This window comes from Gracilinanus agilis, chromosome 1, assembly GCF_016433145.1.
Source record: "Gracilinanus agilis isolate LMUSP501 chromosome 1, AgileGrace, whole genome shotgun sequence".
Lineage (NCBI taxonomy): Eukaryota > Metazoa > Chordata > Mammalia > Didelphimorphia > Didelphidae > Gracilinanus > Gracilinanus agilis.
In genome coordinates this window covers 147,126,313-147,143,702 of record NC_058130.1, presented here as the reverse complement: position 1 = coordinate 147,143,702, position 17,390 = coordinate 147,126,313, and the positions used below count along the sequence as shown (strand labels likewise).

Genomic DNA, 17,390 nt, shown 5'->3' with positions numbered 1-17,390 from the left:
ATTGTTTTGAGGAAGACTCTTTTAGAATTGTATATTACCATAAAAAAAATGAGTCATTGTTACTGGAAGGGAAATGGAACATAGGTGGATGGATTTAAGAAGATCTTTAAAAATAAGAAGACCATACTACCTGTGTGATCCTGGGCAAGTCATTTAACCTCATTCTTCCAAGCAACTTCTTAAGGCTTTGAGTGACAAATGACTTAATGATCTGTATTATTAGAGAATGTTTCCATGTCAGTAGTTTCCTAAGTCTGTGAAACCACAAATCTAGATCAAGGGGAAAAAAAAGGTGATTATTACTGTTGTTGTGGGTACTTCCCCATTATGTCTGTTATTTAAATGTGTGTATTGTCTATCTTTTTAATGCTTCTTAGCATCCTTTCTAATTATTCTATGTGTTTCCCCCCTTCAGAGAGCCAAGATTGGCCAGGGAACTAAGGTCACTGAAGAAAAAACAGCCAATGCAATATCTAAAATTGACAACAATGGAAATCGAGATCGGATGAAACTGACTGACTTTAACTTTCTCATGGTGCTGGGGAAAGGCAGCTTTGGCAAGGTATAGTATGACTTGACAATAATTGTTTCACAAGGAAAAGAGCATTTCTAAAATTTGGGTACTTTGGACTTGGTAGAATTAAAATTGTGTTCTGTCTTAATAAGGCAACATGCTTTGGAGTATCAAAATGCTGCATTAAAAGTAAAGCAATCTAGATTCTTTTTCCTTTTTATACCAGTTGTCTAGGGTCTATCCATTACACTGCTTTCTCTAACCTATAGCTGCTAAGGTGGGATGCAAGCAGTATTATTATTCACTTTACCACTTGGACGCATTTATCAATACACAGCTGCACACAATACATTTATCAATACACAGCTAGTTACGGCATTAGTGATCCAGGGGAAATTATGCTGGTGTTCAAGGAACTTCTGCCTTAGAGAACACAAAGCAAAGGAAGATCCCATGAGCCCATCACTACCTTTGAGAAACTGATGTTGTGAAGGAATGGCAGGCTAGGAATTTGAGACTCAGATTATAGGAAACTTGGGTTATAGTTAGAGTAACTCAGTCTGTGACTCTGGTATGACTCTGGAAACAGGTCTTGGCAGAACAGTCTTCTGTGGACACTATTCCTATCTATGAAGTCTCAGTGTAGGACAATGGAATGAGTAATGTTTTTGGAGTCAGAGGATCTGGATACTCACAACTGTTATCTTGACAAAGTCATTTAACCTCTTTAGTCCTCATTTTCCTCATCTGTCAAATAAGAGTTTCATAAGATGACCTCTGAGGTCCCTTTTATGTCTCTAGATCTATGACCTCATGATTCCTTTCGACTCTAGGATTCTGTATAATGTTCTAAAGTCCCTCCAGCGTTGACACTATGTTCCATGTTCCAAGGTCCTTTCCGTCTTTGACACTGGACTATATATTTTAGATTCATTCTACCTCCAGCACTGTGGTCTGTGTTCTGAAATCCTATCTCAGACATGCTGTGTTCTCTCTTCTAAGATCTCATCCATCTCTCACACTCCATCCTACGTTTCAAGCTCCTTTCCACCTCTGACACTCTGTTTTCAGTTCTAAGCTTTCTTCTAGCACTAATTCTTTAGGCACTCATGAATCTCAACCCATGCCATTTACACAAAGACATGCAAGTCCCAGTTTTAAATCTTGGATCTGAAAAATAAATAACCACAGTTTTCATTGATGATGCTCCAATTAAATCACCCATTTCTGGAGCAGCTGCCATCCGGTGACAACACAGGTGTGGAATGTGCTTCCTCAAAGAAAGCAATCAGGAGGCTGCCATCTGTAACTCATTGTTCAGGCCACCTGCTTGTTTTAGGGCCATGTCATAGGTGTCCTGGAAGAGAGGATGCCTCCTATTGCACTTTACAGTCAAGAAAAAGGGCCATAACATGATGATCTGCTCTAAAGGTTGTAGTCACTGTAAATTGTCATTTCATGTACTAAAATCTAGGATCCCCAAATCCATATCTTTTGCTATGTTGGATGTCAAGGTGACTCTGGAATTGAAGCTTCTTGTGGGTTTCTTAGGAGGAAACATTAAAGAACAGAAAAAGATGCAGTTTTAGTTTGAAACCTAGAGCAGTGGATTATGAAAAGGATCTTAGATCATAGAGAGTCAGAGCTGAAAGTTAGGATACAGAACAAAAGGATGTTAGAGCTAGAGTCATAGGTGCCTTTAGAACTTAGAATGTAGAATCTGCCCAATGCAGATGAGAAAACAGAAGCTTTGGGAGTTTGTGACCTGCTCATAGTCACAGAGCTAGTAAATACCAGAGTGGGGATCTCAACCCAAGCTTCTGCTGCCATTCTAGACATTTTAGAGTTAAACGAAAACTTGAGGCCCACAGAGAGTAATTGACTTATTCAGTGTCACACAGCAATTTAATAAAACAATGAGAAATAATTAACCTAGTGTCAGCAACACATAGTAGGTACTTAATAAATGTTTGTTGACTGAGTATAACCCATGGCTTCTGACTTCTCTTACTTATACCCATAGATATTTACATCCATCCCATTCCCTCATTTTTTCCTTTCACATTCCAAATTTTCTGAGATCTCCCTTTCAAATATACAGATGAATCACTTCCTATGAGTGTTTCCTAACAGCTAGGAAGCGTCTGAGGCCAGATTTGAAACTAGGATTTCCCATCTCTAGGCCTGGCTCTCAGTCCAGAGTTAGCCAGCTGACCCCCAGACATATCCTTTAAGAAGATTACTTAAGACAGCTGGGAAGCTCAGTGGATAGAGAGTCAGGCCTGGAGTCAGGAAGACCTGGGTTCAAATCTGACCTCAGACACTTTCTAGCTCTGTGACCCTGGGCAAGTCATTTAATCTCAGTTGCCTAACCCTTACCACTCTTCTGTCTTGGAACCAATACTTAGTATCCATTCTAAGAAAGAAGTTAAGGGGAAGGGGAAGAAGAGGAGGAAAATGAGGAGAAGAAAGAAGAATTACAACACAGTAGATATTTAGTCAATGTTTTATGAATATGAATGATCTCAATCCTTCACTTCCTCCTCTACTTCTTGACTTTTCCATTTACCTCAGCTTTCACTTCCAAAGACCAAGTTGACCACGCAGTCTTGGTAGGTAAAAGGGAAGTAAAAGTTTTATATTGTGAGTCACACATACCGTGATCCCTAGGTATGGGGAGGACAAGAAGGAGAGTTTAAATGGATCTGAATTTTCTCAAAGAGTCACACTTAATTAGAGGGGGTGCTAAAGAGTGGTGTGGTGCCTTGTTGCAAGCAGGAGGTATTCCTATTCCATTGGAGCCTATCATCCCTCCTACATGGAGTCTTTTTACATGGAAATAGCTGGGGGCCCTTAGAGATGGGGAATTAATTGAGTAACCATGATTTCCTTCCATGCTGATAAGTGGAAATAAAGGTTTAAATTGCCCTTCTGATTAAGTATCTCAATTACAGGTATGGAGGAAGGGACTGGTGAGAAGGAGAACTGATAAGCCATTTGGAAAGTTAAAGCAAGCTTTCAAGAAAGGGACAGACTTGCATTAGATTGAGTGGATCTAAATTGGTTAATGGATGCCTGATTTATAGGACTAAATCAGGAACCATTTCTTCTCTAAGAACCCTAGGGCTCCTGATTTTCTTAGGCGTCTTTTTCCTACCCCAAAAAGCAGAATGAGGATACCTATTGCAGGAGGTTGGAAGGTGTACATCTATATGTGTATTTGTAGTTTTGAAAGGACATTTGAAAGTCAAGCAGAGGCTGTGCAAATTCTACAGACATTTATTAGACAGCTACCATATTGTGGCAAGAGGAAATGTATCATAATAGTTAGAATTTACCTTAGCCAATAATATCTGGGTTCAGGTCCTGCCTCTGGCACTTACTGACTTCATGACTCTGGAAAAATTCCATAACCTCTCAGAGCCCCCAGTACTCTTTAGGATTATAAATTACAGGAAAATGTACCAATTTGCGTTCGGGGAGGAATTTGCATAATACATATTGTAGAAATCATAGGTCCAGCCAAAAAAGAGAAAAAAGTACAATAATAAGTAGTGAGAATAAAACAATGAAAAATTGCATAGGTCCTACTCTTGGGAAGCTTATACTTGAACATGGAAGATAAGACATGTATGTAAATAAAAATATGCTACAAGACAAAATGTATTAGGTTGAGTCCATCCTCTTGAATTTCATCAAGAAATCAATAGTAGGTGGCTCCAGTTCCTGAATCCCAATCAGTAAGGTATTAGAACAGAAGTCCACCTCCAAAAGAGTGCCCTTCAGATGCCTGAATCATGATTTATACCCTGTAATCTCAACAAACTGAACAGAGGAGAGGAAAGTATTCATCAAATTAATCAGATGCTCCCCTAATCAACCTCTGTTTTATTAGTAAGGACAGTGAGAATCTGGAAGTGGTTCAGAGCAGGAATTCTTAAGTTGGGGTCCATGAACTTTTAAAAAATACATTTTGATAACTGTGTTTTAATATGTTTGGTTTCTTTTGTAATCCTACGGGTTTAATTTAAGCACATTCTGAGAAGGGGGAAAGGGTCCATAGGCTTGATAAAACCTCTAGAAGAGTTGAGGACACTAAAATGGCTAAGGATACCTGGTTTAGATAGCAAAGGATTTCAAGGGGCCTTGAAGTCCTGCCACATCAGCTGAAAAAGCTGAGTATGTTTAGCCTGGAAAAGAGAAGACTTAAAGCAGTGATGGGCAACCTTTTGAGCTTGGTGTGTCAAAATTTGCCAAAAAAAAACGATCATAACTAGGGTGGTGTGTCACTTTGAGAAAAAAATCATAATTTTGTGATGTTTATAGTTTAAATAACAAAAATGTACAATTGTAATATATGTGTATTTAATAAACCAAAATAGGTAAATTAATATAGGTAAATAACAATAACTATAATGATCATGACTGTTAAAAATCTATGCTGTTCTGGTCTTCCTGACCATGCCCCCTTCTAGTCACTATATTTTAAGTTTATAAGTAGTGATTATGATGAATATAAAATACTAAAGCAAAAAGATTGTCCTGAGAAACCAAAAAATCATGTATAAACTGTTCCAAAGATTAAAGGAGAATAATTTAGACATTATATCATATATTAATCAAAAATTACATCCTGGTAATATGTTCCAGCTCAGGGGAAGCTATCTAGTCTTTGTGGTTAAGACCATTTGGTCCTAAGATATGTAAATCTCAGAAAAGTTGTAGACATCCATAGTAAGACCAGCAGAGGCCCAAATGGTGCTGGTATCCCTGAGATGACGTGTACATATTAACTTTAAAGTTGTACCAACAACTTTGAGATGATTTAGATGTGTTAATGACAAAACCCCAAGTGGCACAGAAAATAGTCTGTTCCCCTTGATACCCTATAAAACTGAGACCCCCAAGTTCTTGCCTCTCAAACTTTCTTCCATTTCCATCAGATCCTTACTGATGATGTTTAGTGCTACCTACCCTTGTTATAGGAGTGATTATCTGTGCTTCTCTACCTTCTAGTCCTTTTCCCCAATGCTGCCAGTCTTCCTTCACTACCCCAACCTTGACCCTATACTTTCTCCCTCTCTACCTCTCTTTTCCAGCTTACCTCTGTATTTTCTATGACTGTCCTAATACCATATATACCTTATACAAGTGTGATTGCAACCTCACTTTTTGCTGCCATTGTGGTTTTTCCCAGCAAGTACCCAAAGAACTGGGAATTCTTGTCCCATTTCATAATTTGATAAATTATCAATTCAATGATGATGATAACTCATATTTATTTCAGAACTTAAAGATTTGCAAAGCCCCTTTACATAAATTATCTCATTTCACCCCTATAATGACCTTGTGAAAGAAAATGTCCATGCACTAGAGAAGAAATCTAGTCCCTAAGTCACAGAGAGATGGAAAGGTGGTAGGCCAATTTCCCATGCATGGAAATTCTGTCATTCCAGGGATGAGATGATGATGAAGGCACTGCAGATATGATTATTCACATTTTATACATGAGAAAACTGGGAGCTGCAGATTAAATGTCTTTATCAAGGTCACGCAGTGAATAAGTTATTAGTAGAGATTATTTATCTTTCTCTCATTCATGGAGTTCAAAGATGTTCATTCATGGAAATTTGTTCTGCTGCTTCTGCATCCCTCTAGGGCTTGGGAGCTGTAATCCATTCACCCTCACCCCCACCAAGGGGTTTGTGGATAAATTTCAGGGAGTCTTTGAACTTGGATGGGAAGATTGCACCTTCATTTTCATTAATCTCCAATTGAATGCTGCCAATTCCTTCAGTTATATAAAAACATTATTTTGAGAATGGTCCACTGGCTTCACCAGACTGCCAGAGGAGTTCATGATATCTAAAAAGTTAAGCATCTCTGCTCTAATGTGAGATGGGTACTAGATGTCCAGTCCAGTGCAGTGACACCCTTTCATTTCTCCCTATTCTGTTGAGCTGTTGTCCTGTCTGGGCTTATAGTCAGCTCTTTACCTACAAAGTCCCCATGGCCTGTTGTTGGGACCCTCCCTCTCCTTGCAATAGTCAAATGGTCATATGTGCCAGTATACTCTCCTATTTACATTTGCCTTCTTGGTAGTGAAATGAGATCTTCCTAGTCTAGGGGCCCTTTCCCCATCTAATCTTCTGCAGCTCTTGACTCCTGTCTGCTTCGGTGACAGATATGGCCTGGGGTTTGACAAGCATGGAATGCTGACATCACTTCAGCATGTCCAATCAATCTCTCAGAATCCTTCCCCTTCAGGAATGGGCCACTTCAGCAAACAACTTAAAGCAGCCCAACATCGTTTACTAGACCTTACTCTACAGGAACTGCTTTAAAAGGGAAAAATTCTAATTGGGAAAAATATTTAAATATGGTCAACTTTATTGTTAACTGAAAGCTATAACTCTTTTACTCTCCACCACTTTGATGCTACAGATGATCAACATTTAATTGATTGCTCACATCATAGCCTCTTAAGACAGGCTTTTATGAATTATCTTATTCCTCTTCTCCTCAAAAAAGTAATCAGATTGTAATCAATCTTCTGATGATGACAAAAGCTGACATTTATAAAGCACTTTCAGGCTTATAACTATCCTCTGATTATTAAGATGCTCACCAACATTATTTACCACATAATGTCATGTAAGAGAAGTATTCACCAAAAATGGTGAATCATAGAATCTCAAAGCTATAAGAAATTTTAGAGGCTATCTAGTTCAAGACATAGCTAGACTGATACCATCCATTCTTATCATAACACCATGGGAAATAGCCCATTCTAAAACCTAATTGAGTTTCTATTACCTAACAAGGATCTCCTTTAATACATACCCAAGTAGTCATTGAAACTTTCCTTGAAGATCTTGAGTAAGGGAAAACCCACTCCTTTTTGAAAGGGACTTACCTTTTTTAGATAATACAAAAGGTTAGGGAGTTTTCCCTTGTATCAAGTTTAAATTTAGCTTGCTTTACTTCTTTCCACTGTATGTAATTTTTCCTTCCAGGGCATATATTTCAAATATCAAAATATAACTATCATGTCCCCACTAAGTATTTTCTTATCCAAATTGAAACATGTCCAGTTCCTTCAAATATATTTCAGGTGGCCTTATTTCAAGACCCTTTCCTATCTTTGCTACTGTTATGTGGAGATGCAAAGCATGGAATCCCTGCAAAGGTACAGGGACAGCCTTACCCAGAATTCCAGGGGACACCCCCTGGAGAACTTTGGGTGACAGGGCAGTTGAGAAGGATTTGAGACAGTTATTTTGTGGAGGTTGAAGTGAGCAGACACCCTGCTTACTATTCCAGACTTGGGGGTTCACCTGAGGTGACCATTGTGGCATAGCCAGTGTGGTTACTACGTAAGGATTAACCTGTTTAGTAGGGTTAATTTATATCAACTTCATTACAACAATTATTTAGTGAGTAGAGAGTAAAGATATTCATTAATAGCAAGGGTGCCAGTTTTAGTTAAGTGCCTTCATCCCCTCCTGTGAAGGGGGGGAAGGGCATCATCAACCTAACAGTTCAGGGTCACCTTTCCTTATTCAAATACCTTCATTAACCTCTCTAGTTTTCCTTGTTATTTCATAATATAACCTTTACCTACAAAACTGTTCCTGGGAAATTATTTGGGGGAATACTCACAACTCAGTCTGGACATCTAATTTGAATCCTGTCTGCTGCCAGCTTAAGAAGATCATCTCAGTCCACAACAGTTATAGCTAGCTTCTACTTACTCCTCTAATTGACCTGTGAGGAATATAAATTAAAGGAAAGGAACATCATTGGGGTTTCAGCCATAACAGAAACTTACCAGGATCTGATCCTGTCTTCATACCCAACTGAAACAGCAACTGTTAGAGGAGGAGGGGTTTGAGATCCAGGAGTGTTTAGCCCCCTCCTTTCCTCACTAAAGCCTGTCAATCTGTGGCTCTTGACTTGAAGCTCTATTTGGCCCTGAAACATTTATCTGCTTCTCCAAATTATCTGTTATTATCATCATAACACTACCATTTTCTGGATGCACCTCAGCTCATCACTCCTTCTCCCAAAGTGTAAAACCTGGAGTCAAAGGACCTGGATTCACCTGCCTCTGACCCTTACTACCTATGTAACCTTTTTAAGGCAAGTCATTTAACCTCTTGGCTTCAATTTCTTCATCTATAAAATGAGACAGTTGAACTAGTTGACCTCTGATATCCTTTCTAGCTCTAGATCTATAATTCTAAGAAGCAAAGCAAATCTTCCAGTTGTGATCTGGAAGATCATTCCAGATCTTATGGCTCTCAATGAAACTTAATATTATATTTATCTTGTCTATCATATCACAGTATTGCTTCTATTACTTCATCCTTTAAATGAGACCACTGTAGTTAATGCCTAGAAGAATGTGGCTGCTCATATATACTTTTGCTGAGCCTTTTTGTCATCTTTCCCCAACTGTATTCTACTCTGAACCTGGAAATACCTTCCTTTCTTAGTCCATGATTTCTTTCTCCCTATTTCTCTGAGAACTATAATCAAATCAGCTCTCATTACCTCTTTACAGGATGTGATCCTAGTGGAAAACTCTTTTGTTCACTCAGAGTCTATGGGATTTCCCAAACCATAACTCTCTTTTCTGGCCACCACTCCCTTATATGTATCGTTTCCTCCATGGAATGCAAGCTCTTTCATGGCAGAGTCTGGCTTACCTTTCTATTTGTATCCCCAGCATGGGGCTTGACACATAATAAGTGCAACTAAAACATTCTTTTATTCATTCATACATTTGAGCTTTAGTTCACAAAACCCATTAGATTCTCTTCAGACAAAGTAATATTTAAACACGTCTCCCTCATCTTGTACTTGAGAAACTGATTTTTTCCCATCTAAGCATTCAGCTTTTAATTTATCCACATCCAATTTCATATTTATAAAAATTCAGTCCATTTTTCAAGCTTGCTGATATCTTTTTGGATATTTATTCTTTCTCATAGTATGTTTGCTATCTCTCCTAGTTATGTCATCTCAATACCATGTATTCTTCATCAAGGTCATTGATAAAAATATTAAATAGCCTAGGAGCAGGGAACTCTTTTTCCAATTGACCCCAAACCACTGATCACTACTTTTTGTGTGAGGCTATTTAATTAATTATATGTACTCTTTTCTAACACATATATTTCTATGTTATCCATAAGAACAGCACAAGAAATTTGTCAAATGCTTCCCTAAAATTGAAGTAAGTTATATTTATTATACTCCCCTGAACCATTAATCTAATGGACCCTGTCCAAAACAAACTGTTTGGTTTGACATGCTCTCTTCTATAAAAGCTAAACCTACTCTTTGTGATCACTCTCCATTTTTCTATATCTTTCCTAACCATCATTTAAATAATGAACTTCTGAATTTTATTAGGAATTTGCCAAGCTAATTGGAGTCACAAATTCCTTCTCTGTCACTTAAAAAATGGAGCCATATTTATCATTCTATAGTTTTAGGGCAATTCTCTGAAAATTTCCAAAGTTCTCCTCTGATCAAAAAGGACATAGGAAAGAAACAAGACCCCCCCCCCAAAAAAAAAAGCTAAGGTATTTTTCCTCCCTCTTCCAAAGCTATTTTATCTGAAGGATTTGGACAGATATTGACAGACCCTCAAATCTATGAAATAACCTAGGGTGTATTACTATCTATCTACACAGACATGAATACAAGTGTGTGTGTGTATATATATAATATTATATATATATATGTACTACTTACATATATATATAGCATATGTCAGTGCGTATATATTACATAGTATGTAGAGAGTATATAGGAATATATAATAGTATAGTATGTAGTAGTGTATATAGTATGCAGTATTATAGTGTATAGTGTACATATGTGTATATATATGAATATATATAGTATACTACTATAACCTATAGGATGTTGTTCTTAAACTAGATTGAATGCACTATTTACTACCCATGAAACATTACATCAGTTAAATCCTAACTTTCAAGGACACCACTTGATCAAGCACTTTCCATACTTAGCCTAAAGCCTGTGATTGATTGATCAGTCCAATAGATCTTGTTCACACTTAGTTCACACTTCTGATTGATTTTTCTCACCTCAGAAAGCATCATTTACTTTATGTGGGGTGAGGCAATTGATTGAGCAATTCATTTGGCTTCTACCTCCACTTTAGCATTCCTTGCAAGACTTTGTTCCTGTTTTAATCTTTCATTGCTTCTAATACTATTCTAATAGCACTCTATCTTGTTTTTGAATTTGTCTATTATCTTTTCTTGGTTTCTGCATATATATATATACATATACATATATATATGTATATGTATATATATATATATGTGTGTGTGTGTGTGTATGCATACACATATATATTTCAAAGATCCAAGTTTATTGATGAATTCCTTGTGTTATCTACATCAGTTTTAAGAGAATTTTGTCTCTTTTCATCATTGTCAAACTTATTTTTATTGTTGTCTTTAGAATTTCATTCTTGAGAATTTCTATCCCTCTTGGACTGATTTTCCCTATGGAATTTTCAGATGGGATTTTTCTAGTCCTATCTCTGAACCCTTCACTGTCCCAAAATCTATTGTGTGCCTTAGATTATGACCCTTCCTCATCTTTCCACAAGATTATCAGATGAAGAGGTAACTTTTCCCCATGGTTCCCATCATTTCTGCTTTAACAATCCTATTCTTTTAACTTTTGAGAATTGGGTCCAAAACAGCAGCTTTCTTGGTCCTTTTTCTCATCTTAATTTTAAAAAACCCACTCCCCGCCAAAGCAAGGCAAATAAACATACAAAATAAGGTGCAAAATCAAACTCCAAACTCTTAGTCTTTGACAAGTCAGAATCAATCATATTGAGAAACAAGAAAACAGTGAAGCAAAGGCTTTTATGCTGTTTCCCTTTCAGGTTAGTTGATACTTTCTCCACCTTTTACTCTCTTTACCTCTTTCCATTCCTTTCTTTTTTGTATTGTACATTTGTAGTCAGTGGCTCTCCAATTGAAAGACTTTGTTTTATATTATATAAGCCTCTTCATATATCCTTTATTAATCAATTTTACATTATCATAATAGTCCATTATATTAATACATCATCATCTATTTAACCATTTGGTAACTAGTGAATGTATAAGTTGTTTTCATTTTTTACTCTCTCAAAGAAAAGTACTATGATGCACATAATCCAAGCATAGTTTCTTGTATGTCAGCAATGGTTTAGAAAGCATAAATATTCCACAAAAGTCTTACTTTAACACTAATCATACTATGGAGTACATATAACCCTACATTTCTGAGGGGTTGTGGGACTAGCACTTTGAAAGTTCCACTGGGTATGACCAATCTGGAAAGACTTGGTTTTGGAAAGAGTATGGTCCTGGCAACAGATTATGTCTGTTGCCTAAGCATCAATTTAGCTAAATATGATTCTGGCAATGTGTGTTAACTGAGAACTAAACAGATTAAAGTGATCAAATCAAATGCTGATAGCAACATGGAGAAATAAGCCTAATATTAATTTTTTGGAGTAGCTGTGAATTTCATTTTTAGAATTGCCCATGCTTGTTGACTTAGGGGTCCAATTACTAGGATTAGACCTAAAGGCATTATTGAGAGAATATGAAAATATTCATGGAAGCTTTGTTTGTTATGACAAAATACCTGGAAACAATACAAATTCAGTGAATGGGAGAAATGACTAAATATATTGTAATAATTGAATGTAATGGGTTGTATATGTTAATATAAATGACAGATATTGGAAATATAAAGAAAATAAGGGAAACATATAAAGAGATGAAAAGAGAATAAGAATAATACTTACCATAATTACATTAAAAATATGAGCCACAAGAACAAGAGAAAAAAGTATCCAAGTAAAATAAATCCTAAGAGAATTCAAAAACAGAGGATGTGTATATTAGCATACATATAAAATTTACATATTTTAAATAAATTGTAAACAATGTAGAGTTTGTGGTTTTGCATATAATTTTTTAAAGCATTTGTTTAGTTAAATGTTTTTGGTGGTGGTAGTGGTTCCTAAGTATGTAATAAAAGAAAATAAAAAAGAAAAGTATTATGAATATTTTTATACAGATAGCTCCTTTCCACATTTTTATTTTTGAGGAATAGAGTGATAGGACTTTAGAAGCTCTGGGTTAAAAGGTTTGATTAATCTTTAAACTCTTACAGCATACTGCCAATTGTTCTCCAATCTTCCCATGCCTATTGAGGGTTAGAAATATATTAAGATAAATCAGGGAAGTATTAGCTACTCTGTTCTTGTATATTTTCAATAAGCCCATTCCATGTTTGGTCAAGTTAAGTAAACAAGTATTGTTTCTAACTATAGTAGGCAACTTTACTAACACTAGATATACACAAAATAGTTCCTGCTTTCAAAGAGCTTACATTTTAACAGGAGAGGAAAATGCAAATAGAAATGTAATTTAAGGTGTTCACAGGGTAAATTGGAGGTAATCAGAGAAAGAAACTAGCATAAAAGGGTACCAAAGATTTCTCATAAAGAAGATGAAATTTGGGTTGAGACTTGAACTAAATCTAGGAAGTCAGAAGGTAAGGAAGTAGAAATGGGGAGAACATCCCAGAAATAGGGGACATCCATTGAAAAGGCAAGAAGTTTGGAGATGTAGGATCATGTTTAAGGAATAACAAGGAGGATAGCATCACTGATTCTATCATCAGTGGATGAAGAACAAATCTGTGGAGAAGAGCAAATTGAAAGGAGATTAGAAAGCTAGGATGAAGTCAGGTCATAAAGGGTTTTAAAAGTCAAGAGTTTAAATTTTATCTGGAGGTAATATGGAGTCCCTGGAGATTATTGAATAGAGGAGATTTGATATAATTAGATCTATACTTTAGAAAGATTACAAAGAATTTGATCAGAGGATGGGATGGAGTGGTCAGAGAGCTGAGGTAAAGAGGCAAACCAGAAGGCTCTTGGAGTAGTCCAGGTGTGAGGGGATAAGAGCCTATATGTGATTTGTGTCAGAAGAAAGAAGGAAGAACTAATAAGAATTGGCAAAAAAATGAATATGGAGTGGGAATAAAAGAGAGTAAGGAATTGGGAATGATCCACAGGTTCTAAGCCTATGTGACTGGGATAATGGTAGTATCCTCAACATCAATAAGGATTTCTAGGAGAGGAGAACATTTTTGGGGAAAGATAATGAGCAATATTATGTCTGTGTTGTTGTTAAGATATCTAAAGGACATTTAGTTCAAGGTAGTCAGTAGGTAATTAGAGATTTGAAATTGGTGGTTAAGAAGTTAGGACTGGATAAATGGATTTGAGAATCTAATTATTAGGAAAGTCTTATATTGAGTAACATATGTTTCCTTATGATCCTACTGTGATCCCTAGTTCTGGCCTCTGGAACCAAGTTGGATAAATTTATTTCCTCTTCTTCATGGCAACCTTAGAAATGTTTAACAATCATCATGTTTCCCTTAAGCTTTCTGTTTTCTAGGTTAAACAGATCCTTCAACTGACCCTCATGTAACTTGAGTCTCACTCTATTATCTTCCCCAGTGGAAAAAATGTTTAGGAAAAAAACAAACCAGTCTGCAAATGGTAGGCTAGTGTGTTAAACTTCACTTTATAAGAAAATTCTAGAATGGATCATGAAAGAGATGGTTGGTGAACAGCCACAAAGGGAATTAATGATCACAAAGAGCCAGCATGGAATGATCACCCTAGTGAGGTGATGGCAAACCTATGACACACGTAGCCATTTTCGATGACACACGGTCTCATGTGGCTGTATACAGAGAAGTATGGGGCCTCATGTCAAAGATGAAACATTTGCTGTAGTGTAGTTTAGACACTCTGTGCACTATAGATGACAATTCTACCTATATTAATTTACCTATTTTGGTTTATTAAATATGGTTATATATTACAATTATACATTTTTATTTAAACTATAAATATCTCAAAATTATGGGTTTTTTTCTTGAAGTGACACACCACCCAAGTTATGCTTGTTTTTTTGGCTAATTTTGACACATTAAGCTCAAAAGGTTGCCCATCACTGCCCTAGTGCAAATATGGAAAAAGGTCTTGATCAATGACACATGTAAAACCCAGTGGAATTGCTCATTTGCTATGGGAGGGGGTGAAAAGAGGGAAGGGAAAGAACATTATTTATGTAACCATGGGAAAAGATTCTAAATTAAATAAATAAATAACCTTAAAATAGAAGAAAAAAAGAAAGCCAGCATGGAATTATCAGGAACAAGTTGGACCAAACTAAAATTGTTTTATAGTAGGTGAGGGGTATGGTATAGATAGCTATATTTTCAAGAAAGTTTTTGATGAATTTAAAAAATTTTTAAATTTAGTTAATTTAGAATATGTTTCCATGGTTACATGATTCATGTTCTTTCCCTCCTTTCCCCCGCTACTATAGCCAACAAGCAATTCCACTGGGTTTTACATGTATCATGAAATATTTCTTAATTTTCTTGTGGATAAGGGGAAATGTAGACTCAGCAATAACAGAGCTAGATAGAGTCAGAACTGGTTGGATGACTGGACTCTAAGTGTAATTGTTAGTGATTCAGTGTCCATGAAAAGAGGTCTCCAATGCAGTACACCAAGGAATATCTGTGCTTTGCCTTCTCCTGTTCATTAGGTAGGATATAATAGCTATATAAATGTATTCAAATTCCTGTTTTGCAGAGCAGAATACAGTTAAAATCATCAAAAAATGTAAATGAAAAATATTTAACAAAATAAATAAAATTATAATGGAGCATAGATAATACTAATAAATGAATAAAATAAAATTAATTAATTAAAATGAAATAAAATAAATTATAAAATTCACCATATGATCCACAGGATCCTTTCTATTTGAGTTTTACACCACTAGTATAGAAGCCATGCTCTATTCATCTCTAGAGGGAATAACCATGAAAAATAGGCAGAAGTTGAGATGTTGAGGTAAATTTTGGCATGATGTCAGGAAAAAACAACTTCTTAATAATTAGAGCTATTCAAAATTGGAATGGATTGCTTTGGAAATTCCATGAGTTCTTTGCCATTAGAGATCTTCAGAAGGCTGGATGATTACTTGTTAGGTTGGCTATAATGGAGATTCTTTCTCTAATTGGGCTAGATGGCTTCGAAAACCATGTATTCTATCTTATATGTGATTCAGTGGTATATGCATTCTTAGAGAAGGAAGAATACTCCTCTAAGTATACATAGAAGCCTAGAAATAAGGATGTCCAAAAGGGTTAGGTAAAAATATTTATAGAAGCATATTTTTAATAGCAAAGTAAAACAAAACTTAGAAACAAAGTAATTGTCCACTTATTGAGGAATGATTAAACATGTTGTTTTATATGAATATAGTAATATATAAATTGAGAAATGATGACTATGGCAAATACATACAAGTATGAGGAGATTTATATGAACTGATATATTAAAGTGAACAGAACCAGGAAAAATAATATTCAAAATGACTATATGCTATTGTTAAGTTGTTTCAGCCCTACTCTTCATGACTCCATTGGGTTTTTTTTTGTCAAAGACACAAATATTTCTTTCTCCAACTCATTATACAGATGATGAAACTGAGGCCAACACGGGTTAAGTGACTTGCCTTGAGTCACATAGCTGTTGAATATCTGAGGCCAGATTTGAACTCAGGAAGATGGCTCTTTCTGACACCTGGTCCAGTGCTCAATCCACTGGACCACCAATGTAAAATGGAAGAACAACAATGACTTAAACCCAAAACAAAAAAAAATATATAAATAGAAGGTTGTGAAATTTTAATGACCAGGCTTGGCCCTAGGAAAGAAATGAGAGAATGTTTCTTCTTCCCTTCTTTGCAGGAATGGTACTGTGGCTGTGCAACCCTATATTGTGTTAAACTTAGTTATCGAGTTGTTTAGTATTGCTTAACTATTTCCCCCCAAACTCCATTTTTATTCTCTGTTTTAGGGGATAACTATCTTGGAAGAGAAACAGAGGGATATATTGAGAAAGGAAGAAGATGTAAAAATGGAATATATCAATAAAATTCAAAATGAGACTAGAAACTAGTTTTCCAACTTTAGTACTCAAGTAATCCTTCCTTAGAGTGAGTTATGAGCAATATCTCTATATTTTGACAACTAGATGACACCTATTAAGATGAATTATTTCCAACTGCTTTTCATTTTCTCTTAGGAGGTGAGATTTCTGCCCATTTGTTCCCAGAAGTTTAAAATGTTGACTAAAACTTCCTAAAATTGCAACTTCTATATTCTTAAAAGATTCTCTCGTAATCTAACCATTTGGGGAATTCCTATACCTTTATTATATACCTCAGACTCTCTAGGATATGAGTCTATACTGTTTCTCATTATTTTGATGATTTAATATATGCAATTTCCATTGCTCCAAAGTCTTTGAGCCCCTCCATAGGAGTGTTTGATCTGTCTTCTACTCTGTCATCCCCAAAGTCTAACAGTGCTGGGCATCACTCAGAATATTTTTGATGGCTGATCACTTTTATGGTTAGCTAGCTCAGATGGAATTATGCAATTGATTTTCCCATGACTGTATGATATTTCCCTAGCTTCCTATCTCCAAGTCTATAAGGCATCACCTGACTTGTTTAGAAACCACTATAATTCGGCACTACAAGTGTCAAATTATTGAATGTTAGAATCTCAAAACCAAAACAGAGAATGATATCAGAGCTAGAACAATTTTATATAGGTCAACCATAAGGAAAACCCATTGGAAAACTGAAGCCCCCAAATAAGAAGGGATTTCCCCAAGGCTATATATATATATATATATATATATGAAAAGTGA

At 35.9% G+C, this 17,390-nt stretch overlaps 1 protein-coding gene across 2 annotated transcripts in view; it reads left to right on the top strand.

Annotated features, from left to right (window-relative positions):
- PRKCB (protein kinase C beta) overlaps positions 1-17,390 on the top strand; it is a 707,688-nt gene that overhangs the window by 474,809 nt on the left and 215,489 nt on the right. For both annotated transcript variants that reach the window (XM_044658176.1, XM_044658168.1), the window contains exon 9: positions 416-562. In XM_044658176.1, the coding sequence (XP_044514111.1) occupies positions 416-562 (147 nt within the window). The remainder of the gene's footprint in view (positions 1-415; positions 563-17,390) is intronic.